At 48.0% G+C, this 17281-nt stretch overlaps 6 protein-coding genes across 6 annotated transcripts; 2 read left to right on the top strand and 4 right to left on the bottom strand.

Moving 5' to 3' along the window:
- Positions 1–905: 905 nt before the first annotated feature.
- On the bottom strand, positions 906–2802 carry EDB93DRAFT_752653 (uncharacterized protein). Its single transcript, XM_041457335.1, has 2 exons — positions 2481–2802; positions 906–2411 (listed from the first exon to the last, which is right to left on the bottom strand). Exons 1-2 carry the CDS (start codon positions 2739–2741, stop codon positions 1194–1196), a joined length of 1479 nt encoding a protein of 492 aa, XP_041304491.1. The 5' UTR covers positions 2742–2802; the 3' UTR covers positions 906–1193.
- A 287-nt stretch (positions 2803–3089) lies between these two features.
- Positions 3090–4611, bottom strand: EDB93DRAFT_1090950 (Metallo-dependent hydrolase; the record flags this gene model as incomplete). Its single annotated transcript, XM_041446311.1, has 5 exons — positions 3090–3242; positions 3300–3375; positions 3427–3502; positions 3725–3875; positions 3934–4611. 5 exons carry the CDS (start codon positions 4609–4611, stop codon positions 3090–3092), a joined length of 1134 nt encoding a protein of 377 aa, XP_041304490.1.
- A 1255-nt stretch (positions 4612–5866) lies between these two features.
- Positions 5867–7894, bottom strand: EDB93DRAFT_752308 (uncharacterized protein). Its single transcript, XM_041457334.1, has 3 exons — positions 7407–7894; positions 6087–7323; positions 5867–6031 (listed from the first exon to the last, which is right to left on the bottom strand). Exons 1-3 carry the CDS (start codon positions 7656–7658, stop codon positions 6027–6029), a joined length of 1494 nt encoding a protein of 497 aa, XP_041304489.1. The 5' UTR covers positions 7659–7894; the 3' UTR covers positions 5867–6026.
- Positions 7828–9576, top strand: EDB93DRAFT_1231070 (uncharacterized protein; the record flags this gene model as incomplete). The annotated part of the gene is made up of 7 exons (XM_041451284.1): positions 7828–7916; positions 8009–8068; positions 8120–8375; positions 8428–8481; positions 8540–8564; positions 8628–8941; positions 8990–9576. 7 exons carry the CDS (start codon positions 7831–7833, stop codon positions 9206–9208), a joined length of 1014 nt encoding a protein of 337 aa, XP_041304488.1. The 3' UTR covers positions 9209–9576.
- On the top strand, positions 9383–13670 carry EDB93DRAFT_752250 (uncharacterized protein). The gene is made up of 18 exons (XM_041457333.1): positions 9383–9707; positions 9767–9933; positions 9980–10140; positions 10335–10390; positions 10443–10601; positions 10655–10776; positions 10829–10918; positions 10965–11115; positions 11167–11332; positions 11388–11809; positions 11860–11928; positions 11980–12158; positions 12214–12320; positions 12376–12645; positions 12695–12818; positions 12871–13039; positions 13097–13355; positions 13406–13670. The coding sequence occupies exons 1-18, from the start codon at positions 9557–9559 to the stop codon at positions 13623–13625; spliced, it is 3042 nt and encodes a 1013-aa protein (XP_041304487.1). The 5' UTR covers positions 9383–9556; the 3' UTR covers positions 13626–13670.
- Positions 13671–13892: 222 nt separating this feature from the next.
- Positions 13893–17161, bottom strand: EDB93DRAFT_752028 (velvet factor-domain-containing protein). The gene is made up of 6 exons (XM_041457332.1): positions 16797–17161; positions 16560–16618; positions 16304–16506; positions 16091–16254; positions 15958–16037; positions 13893–15869 (listed from the first exon to the last, which is right to left on the bottom strand). The coding sequence occupies exons 1-6, from the start codon at positions 17078–17080 to the stop codon at positions 14071–14073; spliced, it is 2589 nt and encodes an 862-aa protein (XP_041304486.1). The 5' UTR covers positions 17081–17161; the 3' UTR covers positions 13893–14070.
- Positions 17162–17281: the final 120 nt, after the last annotated feature.

The following is a 17281-nucleotide window of genomic DNA, read 5'->3' as shown; positions in this document are numbered from 1 at the left end:
GCAAGGGTTAACAGTCAATGCCAGCTGCCGGTCCATTGGCTCGAGTCAAACGCAGTACGTTTGAAGCACGAACAACAACTAACTATGCTATCCATGCCAACCTAGCTGCTTCGAACGACTCCATCACAGGGCTTCGTGTGTGAAATATAACTGCAAACTGCGGTGCGAGTGAGTCCGACTGCATGTGTATCTTTCCTCTAATTTACTGTCGACTTCTAGATACGCCCATGACCCAGGTATATGTGACCATGTGAATGATAGTGGAAATGCCAACCTGATAACGAGTGGCTTTCTTCCTTGCGTCGTGTGCCTGAGGCCTACGAATCTGAATCAAACATGTACAAGCTTCAGTGAGCCATTGAAATATGCGTTTGTAGCTATTGACCGATTCTGTTCCTATAACGGTTCTTTTACAAGGATTTTCCAAGTATATGTTCCTTGATGCAAGCATATGCGAAGTGACCCAACTGTTGACCACAGCCCTTGCTAATTATTCCAATGACCTAATTTCTGCCGGATTAATTGATACTCTGTACTCCATCTATTCCTCAACAACTAGCACATCTATCGACGACAATCTTGGAAATCAGACGCTGGTTCACAAAGAGCTGGCGAGTTTATCTTGCCCACCTTATGTTTATGAGTTTGTTAGGAGGAGTATTGGTGTGAGCTTATTGAGTTTTCTGCCAGTGATACCTTGGGTTCGGTCCGAATTGACCTAGCATCGCTTGGCAGTTCCTTCGTTCCGGGTTTATAGATGGCTCCTCAATAATACCATTCCAGACGACCTCTCCCTAATCAATGGAACGCAGAAGATGTTTGTTGAAGCAAATTAAGTACCATTGCGCCATGGTAGCTGTCTCTTTTTACTCGTATACCCATTCTGACTGCTGTGTAATTGTTGTCTTCGAGCCTTGCATGCTACAAAGACACCCGTTCAGTCGGCTCTATAGTGTTTACAGTAGCAATTTAGAAAATACAATATTAATACAATCTTGTCCTGTTCGTATTCTCGCCCTCGACAACACTATGTACAATTGGCCATGAGCAAAAAGATCCCTACCGGGGCACTGCATGAGTTCTAATAGAAGGTTTTTAGGTCTTTCAAACGGGTGAAGACACGGTTGCTCTAGGTACATACGTGAAACGCTCCGTGTTTCACATCGAAAAAGCCGACATGCAGGATATGACGATCAGGTGAGGATATGGCGACCAAGAACCGAAGATTCCCTAAAAGATTCAAGATGCTTCTGAACCTCAAGGCAGATACCAGAGGGGCGCTTGTATCCTGGAGGGCAAGTTCGATCGACAGAAGGGAGTACCGAGGAAATAATGCGAGATACACCTTCAGCATTCGACATGGCAGAGGAGGTCAAGTTCAAATGTCGTAGAGAGGTATGAAGGAACGAATCGGCTGTAGGATCGACATCGATATCGGTGGTATCTAATGGTATGTCCAACGTATGCAAGCGGGGACATCGGTGGAGAGCTGTGAATAATCCGCGGAATGTAACGGTAGGTGCCGCCTGGGGATCAACAAATTCCAGCATTCGGATGTGTGGCCAACTTGACATGGCTTCCAAAAGCAGGTCGTTGTCAAGGTTTATGCAGCAACAAGGAAAATTGAACCGCAGGATTCGCAATTGCGTGAAACAAAGGAATTGTCTGATTGGCGTCGAGGAGTTGCCCAAGAGGTCCTGAAGTTCTTGATCACCACGTTCAGAGGAGATGGCAATGTGTGAAAGGGTCTTGTGCCGTGACAGTGCATGAAAGAGCGGCTCAGCCTCTGCCCAAGGCAACTTAACGATGTCCATCTCGAATTGATTTAGCGAAGGGAAATCTAGATGTTGCATGACTGCGATGGTGTATGCGACTCTCCTGGTATAGAAATACAGTGTCGTGATGTTGAGGAAAGGCGCGAAAGTGAGATTACACGAGCCCAACGAACAGCGGTCGTCCCAGATCTCCAGCGTACGAAGGGTAGGGAGGTTGGAAAGGTACTCCAATGTTGTCCAATCGAGTGGTGGGCAAGCCAGAGTCACAAGTCGTTTGCACAAACGGATACTGTCATACAGCACCTGCCCATCTGCCGCTATGTTTCCGAAGGAGGATTTGATGGACAAATCCTCCAAAGCAGCACAACGGATTGGGACAGATTTCAAATCTGGTTGAACGCATGGTAAGGTACAACGACGCAGCGTGGGTGACGGGAAGAGATGCAGGTATCGATTCAAATTTCGATCCGTTGATAGCGACAACAATCTCGGAAACATGCACTCGATCAGGAGGTCTGAGAGAACGTGAAGGTAGTCGTCGTGTAGTATTCTCAATGAGCGAACGCGATGGGCGTGATGCAAGAATTGACAGGTTTCATGTTCATATAATGGCTCGATAACTTCAAAGCACAAGTACTGCGTTCGGGTGCTCGGTGAGTGAATGAACGAGATAGAATGAACATAATCCGTGCTGACCGATCTGACCTTTGAACCGCCCCTACAATACATGACTGGATGTAGCCTTGTTACACAACCTAGCAGTGGTTTTATCCCATCCAACTCAGCCCAAAGCAAATCCATTGCAGGCTCGTAAAAAAGTTTGCATGTCCTAGCAAGCGCTGCAAAGGATTTCCGCGCCAATGATATCTCGCGATATGACAATAATGGTGCATATGGGTCCAGGACTCTATTCACATGCATGAATACCTGTAGGAGAATTTCTGAAACACATAAAGCGCGATGCATCAGTTCTACGGCGATGGAATAGTGCTTTGATGATTCAATAGCAAGTACTACAAGAGATTGCGCCGCACAAAACAAACACAAACAACCTTGAACATCGAATATTAGATATTGAAAACTAATTAACTCAACATTGTGCACCTAACAGGATGCGTGTTGACCACAATAAAAGAATATATAGGCTCGACGAGATACCTTGTAGAAATTGAAAGTCAAAGGCCGGTGGCATTTCTGTTCCGTTTCGCAGATTTTTTTTCTTTTTTTAAAGTAGGGCTATCGACACAACCAGTATGCTAGAGTCAGGATTCATCCCATTTAAATTAGACGTCGTACTCGAGACTGAAACATATGTCAATCACGAGGTCTCGAAAATGCAGCATCTATGCCCATCTGCGCGACTCTAGCCACATCATCTCTGCTTAAGCCAAGGCCTAGCGGAGGCTGCGCTAGAAGCAAAGAGTACTCTCCAAGACAAGACGTTCCGAAAGGGAGTGCGTCGTCAGTCTATTTATGATGCAAAACGTCAGACGGAGCCTATGATGCGTTAAATAGCGTGCTTACGCATATAACGATAGGATGGTTATTCTTCAGATAATAGCGAATATGGTGCGCGTCGAGGGACGCGACAGTTTTGCATCTGAAAGAAAAGTTGGATTTGATAGCTCGCAGGGTCAATGTATGATCTTACAGAAGATTGGAGCTCAGGCATATTTCGATGCATGGCTTGTACTGTCCATTTGCGGGCGCGTTATTAGGCAACTCCGCTTGTTTGATCATCTCTTCGATATCCTTGATCGCAGCTCGCTCGGAAAATTTCTCTGCATCAGCCCAGAAAGACATCTGCGCTTTCGCTTCCTCGGACTCAGTGCTATCTGAAACGAAGCGTAGAAGATAACTCTTTTTGAGATTTTGAAATTTGGAGTGGAGAGGGTGAAGGGGATCTCTGAGTCCGGCTGGTGTGTGAGGGTTTGTTGTGCCCGTTGCACATTCAGACAATGAGCTGCATTCTGTCCCAGGCTGCGGGATATCCTCAAAGAACAAAGCCTTGAGTTCATCAGAAAGGAATGTCGCGTGTCCGAGTCGATCTGGACGACAACTAAGAAGTGCCAGAGAATCCTCTGTTGTATTATTTGTGCTCTGCGATTGCGATCATTATTGAGTAGCATACACCAGAGTAAACATCCGAATCACAAACCTCCGCGATGTGTACAGTCAGTCCAAGACCAGCATCTTTGACTCTTGATAGGTGCTGAGTGAAAGATCGCATGTCGCCGCTGCGTGGATCCCCGCATACATCAATGCCTACAACTCTTCTGCCCCTGTTCTTCATCTCGATGGCAAGATTAATGCATTCTTCAACATCCAAATCACTCATGCGACGATCGACGGACACGATCAGGGCAGCCTGAGTAGCAGGATACATCTCTACTTCATCAAGCACGACTGTGAGGTACTTCTCTCGCGTCATGTGCGTCGTCTTGCGAGGTGTAGTCCGTAGTTCAAGGTACGTGCATTGAGGGCTTTCCACACCATCATTTGTGGAGTTCAGAAATGACTGGAGGACTGCACGAGTAGTGATCACGACAGCTTCTGGAGTTGATGTCAGAGCATAGATAGCGGGCATCAGAGAGAAAAAGTCAAATATGTCGTTTAAAATGACCCCAGACTTGAGTTTCTCGATGGTATCTGCGACCTCAGTTGTTTGTGCACTAGAAGGCGAGTATTGCTGCGCAAGTTCCAGTATTGTTTTGATAGGTATAGATCCGTTGAGATGAGCATGAAGTTCCGCCTTAGGGAGTGACTGAAGGAAAATTACGTCGTCAGAGCATAGCGATGCCAGAGCAGCAGCAGCAGGGCCCGTGATTTCTGACATTTCCAAGAGACGACTGAGGGATGGTTGCCGCTTAATCTGAGCGAGAGACTTATCAAAATCCGAAGAATGGAGAGGCGTGCGGATGGGGTAATGCTGTCGCGTCCCGGCCGTTCCGCTCAGAGGACCTTAAGAAAGGATTAAGAGAAGATTTCCACATTTATAGACGGTGCTCTGTCCTGGGCCCGGGGAATGGTGTACGAAATAAAGAGGATAAAGTCTGTTTTGAAGTGTTGATGTGTTCTAATTTCTAGCCGATTTGACTCAAACATTGGACACGTACGTCGCTCGCTACGACGCTGGTAATCGCGCGACCCATTAGCACAGTATCAACAAATTTAAACAACCCCATGCTTAAGCCTTCGTCTTCCTCCCAATAGTCAACGTTGATTGACTGCGCCTCCCGCCGATCTACAGGCGTGCTCATCACCACCGCCGTCCTAGACCCACTTGTCATACCAATTGAACATCAATATTCAACCATCAATCACAAGCTGTGCAACCCTAACTCGACTCCAGAGCGGCCTGGACTAAGAAAACACCCACTCTTAGCCCCACTTTCCCCGTATATCCTTTCTCCCTTCACCATCGATAACAACACACAACCGTAGGCCGGTCCACCGATATCTGTTATCGTTGGCCAATGGAACCCCATGGGTGCGGATACAGATATGTTGGACTCGCTTCTTCGAAGGAGGGTTACCAGTGTACTCGCTCATCCAGCCGTCGTGCGCGCAGTTTGAGCATGGTGCATGGATTGGACAGCAGGGGAATAACCAGAATATCGATGGATCCAGTACCGGACGTATCACGAATGTCCCACCACATTCAGCTTATGAACGCAATGCCTGCCCCGTCCTGAGATTTCTGGTGATGGACAATTCTTCTGCCAACATGGCACGATGGACACGCTAGCACTGCGCTCTGGAGAGGACCAAGGACAACTGTTCTGCCCGTGACTATATGGAACCAAGACCCCCCGGGGAGTGCCGGGACCCCTGCCACCCCTGCCTCTTGCTCTGTCCTGCACCCGACCGTCTGCACCTGCTAAGGTGTACCACTACAACGAGCGCGACGGTAAATCAATAAAATAGCTGGTAATACCCTGGGTTCGCATCCGATCAAGGACCGACATGTTCACTTCCTGTAAGTTCATTGACGTCTTGAAATTGCACTACAGGCTAGGTGTCGATCCGCATGCGAGAATAAGTATGTCAGTAATCCTAGATCTATAGCGCCAGGTCAATCCTCCAGTGTACCGGCGGCGTTGAAAGTATTTAATTAGATCATACAGATGTCGAAAATACACACAGAGTACAAATGTTCCACATATTCCATTCTAAGCCCCTCGAAAAATCGAGTACAGCTCGGATACATATCTTGATGACCCATCTTACTTCATTCCAGGTCCGACTTCCTCATGCTAAACATGGAATTAATATCAGACAGTGACAATTCCTGGACGAGGGCGTACTAACTCAGGTCTGGTGCGCCTGCAATACAGCGGGCAGGCGCCGAGAACGGTTTGCTTCTTCTAAGGAATTCGAGATGCCTGTTGACTTTGTGCCACAATTGTGGGACGCTGCCGCTTGCACACATAACTTGGTCGACGGCAGGAAGCATGCAGAAAACGATGCGAGCAACAGCTTCAACATCTACGGCCTCCAGCTCACACGAGCCCACAATCAAATTTTTCAGGGAAGTATGCTGGAATGACTCAGCTTCAGGCTCTATGTCGATATTCCGAGCATCGATCGATACTTGCAGGTCCTGCAGGTTCGGGCATAGACGAAGCGCCGCGAACAACCCGCGGAATGTAAGGGTAGTTGGATAAAGATGCCAGTTCACTAATGATAGGGAGTGAATGTGCGGCCAACTTGACATGGCCTCAAAGAGCAGGTCATTATCGAGGTAGATGGAGCGATGAGTAGATAGCCTCAGCGTTCGCAGTTGCTTGAAGCAAAGAAACTGTCTGACTGCTGTCGACGAGTCACTAGTGTGATCCTGAATTCTATTGCGGGAAGAGATGTTGATGTGTTCAAGGGTCTGGGATGCTTTGCACTGTGAGAGTGCACAAAAAAACTGCTCAGCCTCTGCCCAAGGTAAAACACGGACATGCATTTCAAACTCCTTTAGCGAAGGGAATTTGAAATGTTGTACTATTGCGACAGCGGCTGCCACTTCTATTCCACAGAGCGAAAGAGTCTTGAGGTTGAGGAAGGTCGCAAAATTGAGGTTGTCCAAGGGATGATGATTCATGCGCGCTGTGAGAATCTTCACCTCGACAAGGGTGGGGATGGTGGAGAGGTGCATCCATGCTGCCGAATCGAATGGCGGACATCGCAGACGTCTGAGTTTCTTGCATGAACGAATGGTTTCAGACAGTTGCGTCCTGTCGCTATCCTCCAGGATGGTAAAATCCTCGACATCAGCACAGTGTGCCCCGATATATTTCAGATCTAATGGGAGTTCCGACACATAACAACGGCGCAGCGTTGGGGGCAGGAAAAAGCGCAGGTCTCCTTTATTCGTGCATTGAACCATCCAGGATAACGACAGCAATCCTGGGAATACGCATGTCTCAATGGGAAGGGCTGTAAGAAGGTGAAAATAATTGTTGGCTGATATGGTTATATTGCGCACGCGGGCGGAATGACGCATAAATTGATGAAACTCGTGCTCGGCTAATGGTTCAGCGTACTGGGACCAGGAGTACTGTGTTTAGATGCTCGATGAGCGAACGAACAAACAAACAAAAGGACAGAACGATGAGGCTGCTTTTAATACTCCGCACTGACCTTGGACGTAGGATCGTATATCAGTGGATGTAGCCTCGTCACACAGCCTAACAGTGGTCGTATCCCAAGCATGTTGGCCCAAAGCAAATCCATCGCAAGCTCGTGGAAGGTTGTGCATGTCAAGGCGAGCGATGCAAGGGATTTGCGTGTCACTGATTGAGTCCAACCTAATGTTTCCAGTGAAGTCGGGAGGTGATTCAAATTAATAAAGATCTCCGCGAGGATTTCCGAGACAAACAAAGCACGATGCATTTCTTTTGCTATGTCGATGAAAGAGGTGTATGTCAGTTGTGACTTGTATGCAGTCCTGCATCAATATTTGTCGTATGACTAGCGGAGATTTGAATCTCAAGACCGCGAACCTGCCCGAGCAACATGAACCTCCTATTTCGATTTTCAACTGCTCTGTTCACCTCGGGAAAAAATGGCACTTCCATCTATCAATCGTATGTTCATAACTGCAGCTTGGTTAGAGTCTATTCTATATGGTATGCATCCTTTTTCTGAGCCGTGTGGGGATTTAGTACTGATAATTCGCCTGACAGGAGTCAAGTGAGTTTGGAGTGGACAGACTCACACAAATTGGCTTATTTCATCAACAGCTGTGTGCTTTTCGGCGTATGTATGTATGCCTTGTTTCACCGGTACAAACCGCTGCATTGGTTCGTATCATTACTTGTGAAATTATTCGCCAGCATTCACCATTGAATCAGGATCAACACTCTTTCATGCGTTTTCCACATTTCAATCGCGACAGCACACAACATCCTCTCCCTTTTGCTCTCTCTGGAGGCTTTTACAAATCCTGCTATAATATCCATCCCCGACGGAAGTAGCATATACTTGTTCAAGAACACAACCTTGACGAAGACGATGGGGGGATTGTTTCTTCTCAACGTGCATATTATATTTGTCATAAATCGCGTCTCATTGTTACTTTTTCAGGGCTTCGCTCTAAATTTACTGCTAGTGAGTAACTGCTGGCTTGTGGAGATGTTAAACCTGACATACGCAACAACAGATATGGAGGTTTTATGTGGTTTGGAGTCACAAGTGGATCCTTGCTTTTGTTTTGGTAAGAGATCTGATTTCATTTTACTTATTGTGCTTCTTACGAGCGGTGATACCGTTAGCTAATTCTGGAAGCTGCACAGTTCGGTAGGCTCGTTAACTTAAATTAACTATCAAATCAAGCACTCACGTCAACCATACCCCTGTTAGCTACTGGTGTCGCAAACTTTGCCATGGTGATAATCGATCGCACATTTTCAAATACTGCCCTAGCTTTAGGGAAAGCTAGTTGCGCATGCAATCTTACTCTTACTATCAGTGTCACGTCCGGAATCGCATATCGTCTTTGGAGGGCGGGCCGACATGTATCTGGGCTGGCTGTTCACAATTCCTACAAGGCTACCATATATACTATCATCGAGTCCGGTGCGATCTATACCAGTAGCATCGTGGTATTGTGCGCTCTGTACCAGGCCGGGAACGATGCTTTTATCGTGGCAATTAATGTTGTTACCCAGATTGCTGTAGGCACTTTACCTTGCTTCTTGTTTTTTAGTCTCACATTCTTCTAGACCTTGACCCCGCTTTTGCTCATCGCCAGTTTGAGCTTTGGCCTGATGCACAGAAATAGTGCATATTACGAGACATCAACACCAACGGGGCCCGCTTTCGCTCGACCAATCCAGGTCACAATTACCCAGGAAACACGTATCCACCCTATAGACACTATGGATTCTAGTACACAATCTAGGAAGAGTCAGAGTATACGGGCATATCATGACGACACATAGTGACATTGGTTAGAAGATTCGCATGGATCCATGCTGCGCATGCATTGAGAACTCAGGGAAGATCATCCAATTATTCTGGTAGGAAGAACTGACAGCTTTTGAACACATGCGCAACGACGTTCCATACGAGCACTCCCTTCCTATTTTTGCCATCATTCTATCCAAGGCCAGACATTCAAGTTACCGGACTGGCCCCACGATTTATGTGCGAGTTCCGGAAGTTTAGCGATGGGCGGAGCCATGGATCTACGGTAGCATGCTAATAGTCTTTTTGACGGCGACCGTAATGGTAGTAAAAGGATTGGTTGTCACGTGACGTAGTATGAAATATTTGTGATCAGCGCTGTAATGCAGAATCTAAATCCTGCTCCTTCTGAAGTCCCGACTCCTGAAGCATCCAACATGCCTGAGATTAAGATTCTCAAGCGACCGAGGGAGGAAGCTGTCATAACTCAGCGGATGTTCTTCAAAAAGACTGCCCGAGGAAAAGTTATCAAAGGTACTTCACAGGTTCATCTCATCACGATGCTTCATCTGTTCAATGCTGGTTCTCCTTAGTTCTACGCGAACGGTACCTTAGGGACGATATATCTTGTGGCATCGACGGCTGTAAGGCATGTGATGCAACCGCGCAGACTGTCTTACCGCGTTCTGGGGACACCACCCACAAAGATTTCCCCACTGGGCACTATATCCTGCCCGACACGAATGTATTTCTTGCACAGGTATGCATACGAGTACGAGTTCATGTACGGCACTGATGCTTTACAGATGGACTTGATCGAATCCAATTACTTCACACCACCCATCATCATCCTACAAACCGTTATGGAGGAAGTTCGTCATCGGTCATTACCCTTGTATAGTCGCCTCAAGGCCCTCACAACAACTGACGAGCGGAAAGTATGGGTGTTTTACAACGAGTTCAGGTCGTGAGTCATCTTCATGAATGCACTTATATTGTCAAGTTTCGCTTTGTCGCGGTTAACAATATGTTGCTTCACCACCTCCTGTTCCGAACCGAGCCCAGTTTTTGATCTTGGAGTCATATTTCATACCAGTTTCCAATCTTGGCGTTCTCATGAAGCGTCACAAATTTTCCTCATTACTGATATATGCGTCATAGAGAGACTGCCATCGTGCGAGAAGATGGTGAGACGCCGAACGACCGGAATGATCGAGGTCGGTGGTACTCAAATTTGCATTCCCGAGTATACCGATAAAAATTACATAGGTATCAGGAAAGCTGCAGCGTGGTACAACGCGCATCTGACACTGGCACAGCCTCCGATCCGAGGCCAACCAAATTTAGCGCTAGCCAAAATTGTATTGATTACAGATGACTTTGCCAATCGCCAAAAAGCAGATAAGGAGAAGATTCCATGCAGTTCAGGTATGTATTGTTTGATATATACTTCACCTCACTTTCTCAGAGAAGTTTCGAAGTGCGCAATTATGTGGACGGCATGAAAAACTCAGATCAACTTCTCGATCTACTTTCGGCGACTGGCTCAGACGAAGTAGAACCTACCAGAGCTGTTGCAGGGCGTACTGCCCTCTATGCTAACGTGCGCTGAATATGGCTTTGCAATCTTTTGACACTTATATCGCGCTTTGCAGTATCTTCCTATGTCCACTCTCGTGGCGGGAGTCAAAGCCGGTCAATTTCATCAAGGTCACTTCAATGCAAATCAATATAACTACCTCGAAGTTTGTGACGAATGCCACCACTCATGCCAGTACTAATTTCTTTCAGGGTACTGTTCCTGTTCCTGCGTTCACAAAACCTGTCCTTCTAGTGGGCAGGGAAAATATGAACCGAGCGGTTCAAGGGGACGTCGTTGTGGTCGAAGTATTCGACGAAAGACAATGGAAAGCACCGACTGACGAGGTTATCGACCAGGAAGGCAAGCCAGCTTAGTTAGACTGTCTAATTAAATATTCATTTTTCTTCTCAGCGACACTCAAAAACGATGATGCAGAGGATTCAGAGGAAGAGGGCGACGACCTGATGGTGCACGAGCATGAATCCAAGGCTCTTCGTGCTGAGCATACGAAAAGGCCTCCTGCAGAAAAGCAACCGACCGGTCGAGTGGTCGGCATAATTAAGCGCAACTGGAGAGCGTATGTTCATCTCCTACTATTATATTGAGTAGGTTTATACGTGCTTTTGACCCAGATATGTTTGTCACATCGACTCTACGAGTCTCACTTCAAGTAATGCTACATCACTCGGGCTTCAAACAGTGTTTGCTACTCCAGTCTCGAGACTTCTCCCTCGCATCCGGCTACGTACGCGCCAAGCACCATCACTCATTGGAAATAAAATATTGGTAACAATCGACCGGTGGGAAATTACTTCTCGTTATCCGGAGGGTCACTTTGTTCGTACGCTCGGAAAGGCAGAAAGCAAAGAGGCCGAGCAAGAGAGTCTCCTGTTGGAGTTTGAGGTGCCATATAGGCCCTTCGGAAAGGCGATTCTTGACTGTCTGCCTCCAGAAGGCGAGCAATGGGTTGTCCCGCCTAAGAGTGCAGCAATTCCGGAATGGAGAGATCGTGCGGACTTGAGAGATCTCATTATCTGCAGTATAGATCCCCCAGGTAATGCCTGTTGCACACTATAAAACAGGTATACTGACTTCTCGGACCAGGCTGTCAGGATATCGATGATGCCTTGCATGCACGTCGTCTGACGAATGGAAATATCGAAGCTGGCGTTCGTAAGTTTACTTCTTGCTGTTCATTAAGTTTACTCTCATGATTGTCAACAGATATTGCGGATGTGTCTCATTTCGTCCACCCAGAGACTGCGATGGACAGCGAAGCTGCTGCACGCGGATCTACGGTCTACCTTGTTGACAAGCGCATCGACATGTTACCCGCGCTTCTTGGCACGAACCTTTGCTCCCTCAGGCCGCATGTTGAGCGGTTAGCGTTCTCAGTCATCTGGGTTAGACAAATTTCTATCATGTGCTTACTAGGGTATTTGACTGAACTTGGTATAGGAAATGACCGTAGATGCCGAAATAGTAGACGTCCGTTTCACCAAATCTGTTATCGCATCCAAAGCTGCTTTCGAGTATGGAGAGGCGCAACTTCGAAAAGATGATCCGTGAGTGAGAGATCTTTCGACCTACTTTATTATAAAGCTGACGATTCGACTGTAGAAAACTAAATGACAACCTCACGCAAAGCATCCGACTGTTGAACTCCCTTGCGCAGAAACTGAAAGCCAAGCGGATGGCGGCTGGCGCGCTCAATCTTGCATCGCCTGAAGTCAAAATTCACCTTGACAGCTCCGAGTCATCCGATCCGGTAGATGTGGAACAAAAAGCGTTACATGAGACGAACTCTCTGGTTGAAGAATTCATGTTACTGGCCAATACCAGCGTGGCGAAAAAGACTCAAGAATCTTTCCCGCAAACATCGGTACTGAGGTATGCTTCTCTTGTCTGCTGCTATATGCACTTTCTCAACCTTTCACAGACGGCATCTGCCGCCACCCCCCACAAACTTTGAGAAATTGCAAGATATCTTGCAAAAGCGAAAGGGACTTAAACTCGACGTTTCCAGCTCGGGTGCATTGGCAGATTCTCTTGACAAATGCTTAGTGCGTTGTTTACAGTCATTCATACGACTCTGTCAATTGTTCACTGCCATAGGATCCAAAAGAACCTGCTTTCAACACATTAGTGCGCATCATGGCGACGAGGTGTATGCTGTCCGCAGAATACTTCAATTCTGGCAGTGTCTCTCGAGATACGTTCGGGCACTACGGTCTTGCAAGCTCGATTTATACGCATTTTACCAGTCCTATTCGTCGCTACGCGGGTATGTGACCCGTGCAACACTCGCCACTCTCCTTGTATTTACGCTTACATTTCTCAGATATCCTTGTGCACCGCCAGCTCGCTGCCGCTATTGGTTATACACCACTGCATCCGACTCTTCACTCCAAAATGCACGTTGAGCGCATCATGGAAGTTATCAACAGGCGCCACCGGATGGCACAAATGGCAGGTCGCGCCAGTGTCGAATTCTACGTCGGACTTGCCCTCAAAGGTCGTAATGAGAGGGAAAAGGAGGTGACAGAGGATGCCTTTGTCATCAGGACGTTCCGGAACGGTCTTGGGGTGTTCGTGTCCAAGTAAGTTCCGTTCATCGTCAAGCGTCCGAAGCTGACTTGCTATTCCTTAGGCTTGGACTCGAGGGTCTGGTGATGTTCAAGCGGGACACTCAGTTTGATGCGGAGAACTACACTATTGGTGTTCCGTCGTCTGATATTGGACGACCGGATGTGACGATATCTGTCTTTGACAAGGTGACTGTGAGGATCGAGGTTGAGAAGGATAGGAATACTCAGAGGGGGCGGGTTAAGATGACGCTTGTTAGTCCTGTAGATTCGAGGGCGTTGTAATTGCATGGGTTGAAGTCCTTGGGGTTTGAGTCTGGCGTGATGCCTATAATGCTCCCAAGGGAACTTTGTGCGATACAAATTGACTTGCATCAGAACGCGATGCGCCACATACTCGCTGTCCTCGAAGACAAACCATTAGAAGCGTGTTCTAAACGACTGGACAAACAAGTAAGCCGTCTACATAAACGCTTGATGCCCCATAACAGGCAAAACATTTGCGGCGTGAGCGAGACAGGGACGAACATCATCGATACAGCAAGCCCGATCAAACATTGAATCAACCGTACACTGGCAATCAGACAGAAAATCAGAAAGAAAGAAGAGTAATTGCGGCCAGTTAACAGTAACGGCGACGAGGCATGAATGAACGAACAAAGCAAGAAGCATATAGTACCACCAGCCAACTACAAAATATACAAAGACATTCATCACGCTCAAAAACCCGCTAGGCACCATCTGAAATGATGCTCCCGATACTCAATACATTTTTCTTGCCCTGCAGTCCCACCCGCGCATCGTGCTCGAACGGCGCGCGCGACAGCTGGATCAGCGGGTACGCCCCTCCACCTGGGGCGTTGGTGTTCCCAGCTACTGGTGACGAAGCGTCAGATGAGGACGATGAGGAGGAAGACGCGTGTTGGCGCGCTGAGGACGATGGATGTTGGCGGAGCGGGGCAAGTTGAATGAGCCCGTGCTCGCTAGCTGATGAAACGGAGTTGGAGTTGCTCCATGTAGACGTGGGAGAGGCCACGGGCCACTCGTGGTGAGAGCCTGCGGTTGGGTGCTGGGAGGGCGGAGGTGGGGGAAGGTTGTACCCTCCAGCGGATGCCGAGGCGTATGTGGATTGTTGGTGCCGTGAATAGGCTTGTTCATTAGATGAGCTGGTGTACGGTTGGTTTGCGTATCGAGAGGGGGCTGGAGAGGTAACGCGAGGGGGGTGAGCCTGGGAGTGAGTCGAATTGGATGGTTGGTAATAGTCGCTTGCGCTGGAGTTTGGGTAAGGCTGTTGATGGTTGAACTCATATGATTGGGTATGAGATGGTGCGGACGATGAGTAGGGTTGTGGATTGGCAGGAGGGGTAGGGGTGTTCCATGATGGAGGATGAGCGGAGGACTGACTGGAAGGATAGTAGGATGGTTGTGCATGATTGTGAGAAGGTCCAGACGAGGCAGCTGGAGATGACTCATAGTATGAATCACCATTTGGACTGGCATACTGCGGCTGCGGCTGCTGAGGTGGGTATTCATACCTAGACTGTGATTGTGAGTATGGTGTGGGTGCAGGGTATGTGTTGGATGGAGGTGCTCCATATTGCGACTGAGGTCGTGATGATGAAGGGTATTGTGAGGAAGACGGATGCTGGTATTGGCTAGAAGTAGTTGGCTGGCTGCTGTATTGTCCAGCAGCAGGATATGATTCCTGGAAAGTGCTGGATGTCGCGCTCTGACTGTCATAACCGGATGGATAAGCAGTGCGCTCATACGCTGTCCGTGAGCTTTCGTACCCCCGCTGATCTGGTTGTTCATATGATCCCCTTGAAGTCTCGAACGGAGGTCGTTGATTAGGACCCCCTTCGTAAGCAGACCGTGGAGAATCAAACGCGGAAGTACGGGAAGCCTCGTATGTTACTCTGCCCTGCGAGTTAAACACGGGAGTGGCTGATGACAAAGGTGCAGCCTGCGAAGGGGGATGCATAGTTTGCCGTTGAGAGACTGCGGAGGACGCAGACAAGATAGACGGCGGTGCGCTGCGGGAATTCTCAAACGTGGCTGCTGCAGGCGGGGCTATCAGTTGCGCCCCAGGTGGTGGCGGTATTGAACCTCCCAGACGCGAGCTTTCATAGCTGGCGCCGCGAGGTGGTGGAATGGTCCCACCTGCAGTAGTAGATGGTGGTGGGTGAGTGGGCGCCGGAAGTTCGACGCCACCTGGTGCACTTGGAGCACCTAGCATGGGATCCAAGTTTGTCGATGATGGCCATGCGGGTAGTCCCACTAATGACCCAGTAGGAGTCTGTAAGTCTGGTGCACCATTGGAAGATACTGTGCCGTGCCGAGGACGTTTGGAATGACCAGAAGAAGTGACTGCCGAAACCGGGGTATCGTTTTCGTCTTCTTCATTATTGTTATTCTCGGTATCGATTGGAGTAGTGAGTGCAGCGATAGGACGCTTGCGAACACGGATATCTTTGCGGATCCGGATCTTGATTCCTTGATCGGCTAGCGAACATGAAAGAGGTGTGGACTCTGATGAATGCAGGTCAGCATGCAACGAACAGTCAGCCAAGAAAGAAGCGTTGAGGAGTTAATTTGGATGATTAAACCTTACGCTCACCTTCCATACCAGGGAATTTCTTTGCGGTGTAAACATAAAATGGAGCAGAGTATATTGATTTACAGTGGCGAACGGTGTTGCTGAGGAGAAGTTAGGGACGTGGGTAGGCCGGTTAGTCAGCGAACGAACTCACCCTACGACTTCGAAGAGGCTGAGCTTCAACCGATAAGAACCCTCGGTTCTGACGCTTAGATCGGGGAAAACGAAAAAGCCAGCATCCTCGTTGCGATTTTCGGTATCTTTGAGATGGTAGAGGGACGATACAACTGAACCTGTCGTACACCGAGTTTTCCCATCCTGACAGGTGGCAATCAGAGAGAGGTTATCGTGATGGTAACATACTGACCTTTAGCCAGTGTAGTTCTGTGTCATCGTCAGGTTTTGCTAGACTTGCAAACATGAAGTAATAAGGGTTTTGAAGAAAGCTGTGAGCATAGCTAGGGTCCGAATCATCACCATCTAGGCGAGCTGGAGAAGGGGGTTGACGAGTTTGTGGGTCGATAACACGAAGTTGAATGATGGGGGGTGGGTCGATTGGACGTCGGTCAGCTAAGCGAGGAGAATAAGCTGGTGGTGTGAGAAGGAAAAGGTAGTTGAGGTACCTCCTACACCACACATACGAGCTTGTTTTGGCTCCTGCCTGACTGTAAGCTCATATTCCCTGTGGGGACGATTGAACATGTTAGTAAAGGGAAAAAGTGATGTAGAAGGGAAATAGAAGTAAGTTATCTGATACGAAGTTGAATAGGTGATGAAGGTTTAACTTTGATGTTAGGTGGAACCGTAGTATTGGAACGATCTTTTGCTGTGTGAAGTGGGAGCGCTGGAAGGGGACTTACAATCTGTCTCTCTCATGGTAACCTCTGTCACGATCAGGATAGGTATAGCCAGATGTGATAGGATGGTAAGTAGGTGGGTCCATTGTCGTTGAGCTCGTCGTCGTCGACGATGATGACGATGAGTATGTATCTTGATAGGACCTTTGTAAAATCGATGGTCTATTGTTTTTGCTGGCTGGGAACCACGTTCCAACCCAAACCTTGTTTATGACATGGCAACCCAACAACGCGGGTCCCACACACGTGGCAGTCAGACCTCTCACCCTGTCTACTTTCCGTTCCATCGGCCACTCACCCCATCCTTCAGTTTATTTTACCTTTAGTCAAGAAAACAAACCTTATGTCGATCCGTGGCTTACCATCCTACAACGGATCACTTCTACCACGCGAGACCATCAACTCGCATCCGTTGTATATTAAATCGACCTGGTTCCTGGCTCTCATGCCCTACCTAGTACGTGCCGTACGTACCCCACAGTAGCCCA

Source organism: Suillus bovinus (assembly GCF_016758785.1).
Source record: "Suillus bovinus strain UH-Sbo-P2 chromosome Unknown EDB93scaffold_60, whole genome shotgun sequence".
Classification (NCBI taxonomy): domain Eukaryota; kingdom Fungi; phylum Basidiomycota; class Agaricomycetes; order Boletales; family Suillaceae; genus Suillus; species Suillus bovinus.
Note: the sequence above shows the minus strand (reverse complement) of the source record. Positions and strands in the feature narration are given on the sequence as shown.

Excerpts from the sequence above, each read along its gene's own strand:
- EDB93DRAFT_752653 (XM_041457335.1), bottom strand. The coding sequence starts at position 2,741 with ATGCATCGCGCTTTATGTGTTTCAGAAATTCTCCTACAGGTATTCATG. Across the intron at positions 2,412-2,480 it reads ATTGTAGGGGCGGTTCAAAG|TACTTGTGCTTTGAAGTTAT; the intron begins GTCAGATCGGTC and ends ACCCGAACGCAG.
- EDB93DRAFT_752308 (XM_041457334.1), bottom strand. The coding sequence starts at position 7,658 with ATGCATCGTGCTTTGTTTGTCTCGGAAATCCTCGCGGAGATCTTTATT. Across the intron at positions 7,324-7,406 it reads TATACGATCCTACGTCCAAG|TACTCCTGGTCCCAGTACGC; the intron begins GTCAGTGCGGAG and ends ATCTAAACACAG.
- EDB93DRAFT_752250 (XM_041457333.1), top strand. The coding sequence starts at position 9,557 with ATGCAGAATCTAAATCCTGCTCCTTCTGAAGTCCCGACTCCTGAAGCA. Across the intron at positions 10,777-10,828 it reads GTACTGCCCTCTATGCTAAC|TATCTTCCTATGTCCACTCT; the intron begins GTGCGCTGAATA and ends CGCGCTTTGCAG. Across the intron at positions 10,919-10,964 it reads ATCAATATAACTACCTCGAA|GGTACTGTTCCTGTTCCTGC; the intron begins GTTTGTGACGAA and ends AATTTCTTTCAG.
- EDB93DRAFT_752028 (XM_041457332.1), bottom strand. The coding sequence starts at position 17,080 with ATGGAACGGAAAGTAGACAGGGTGAGAGGTCTGACTGCCACGTGTGTG. Across the intron at positions 16,255-16,303 it reads CAGAACTACACTGGCTAAAG|GATGGGAAAACTCGGTGTAC; the intron begins GTCAGTATGTTA and ends GCCACCTGTCAG. Across the intron at positions 16,038-16,090 it reads AGCCTCTTCGAAGTCGTAGG|CAACACCGTTCGCCACTGTA; the intron begins GTGAGTTCGTTC and ends ACTTCTCCTCAG.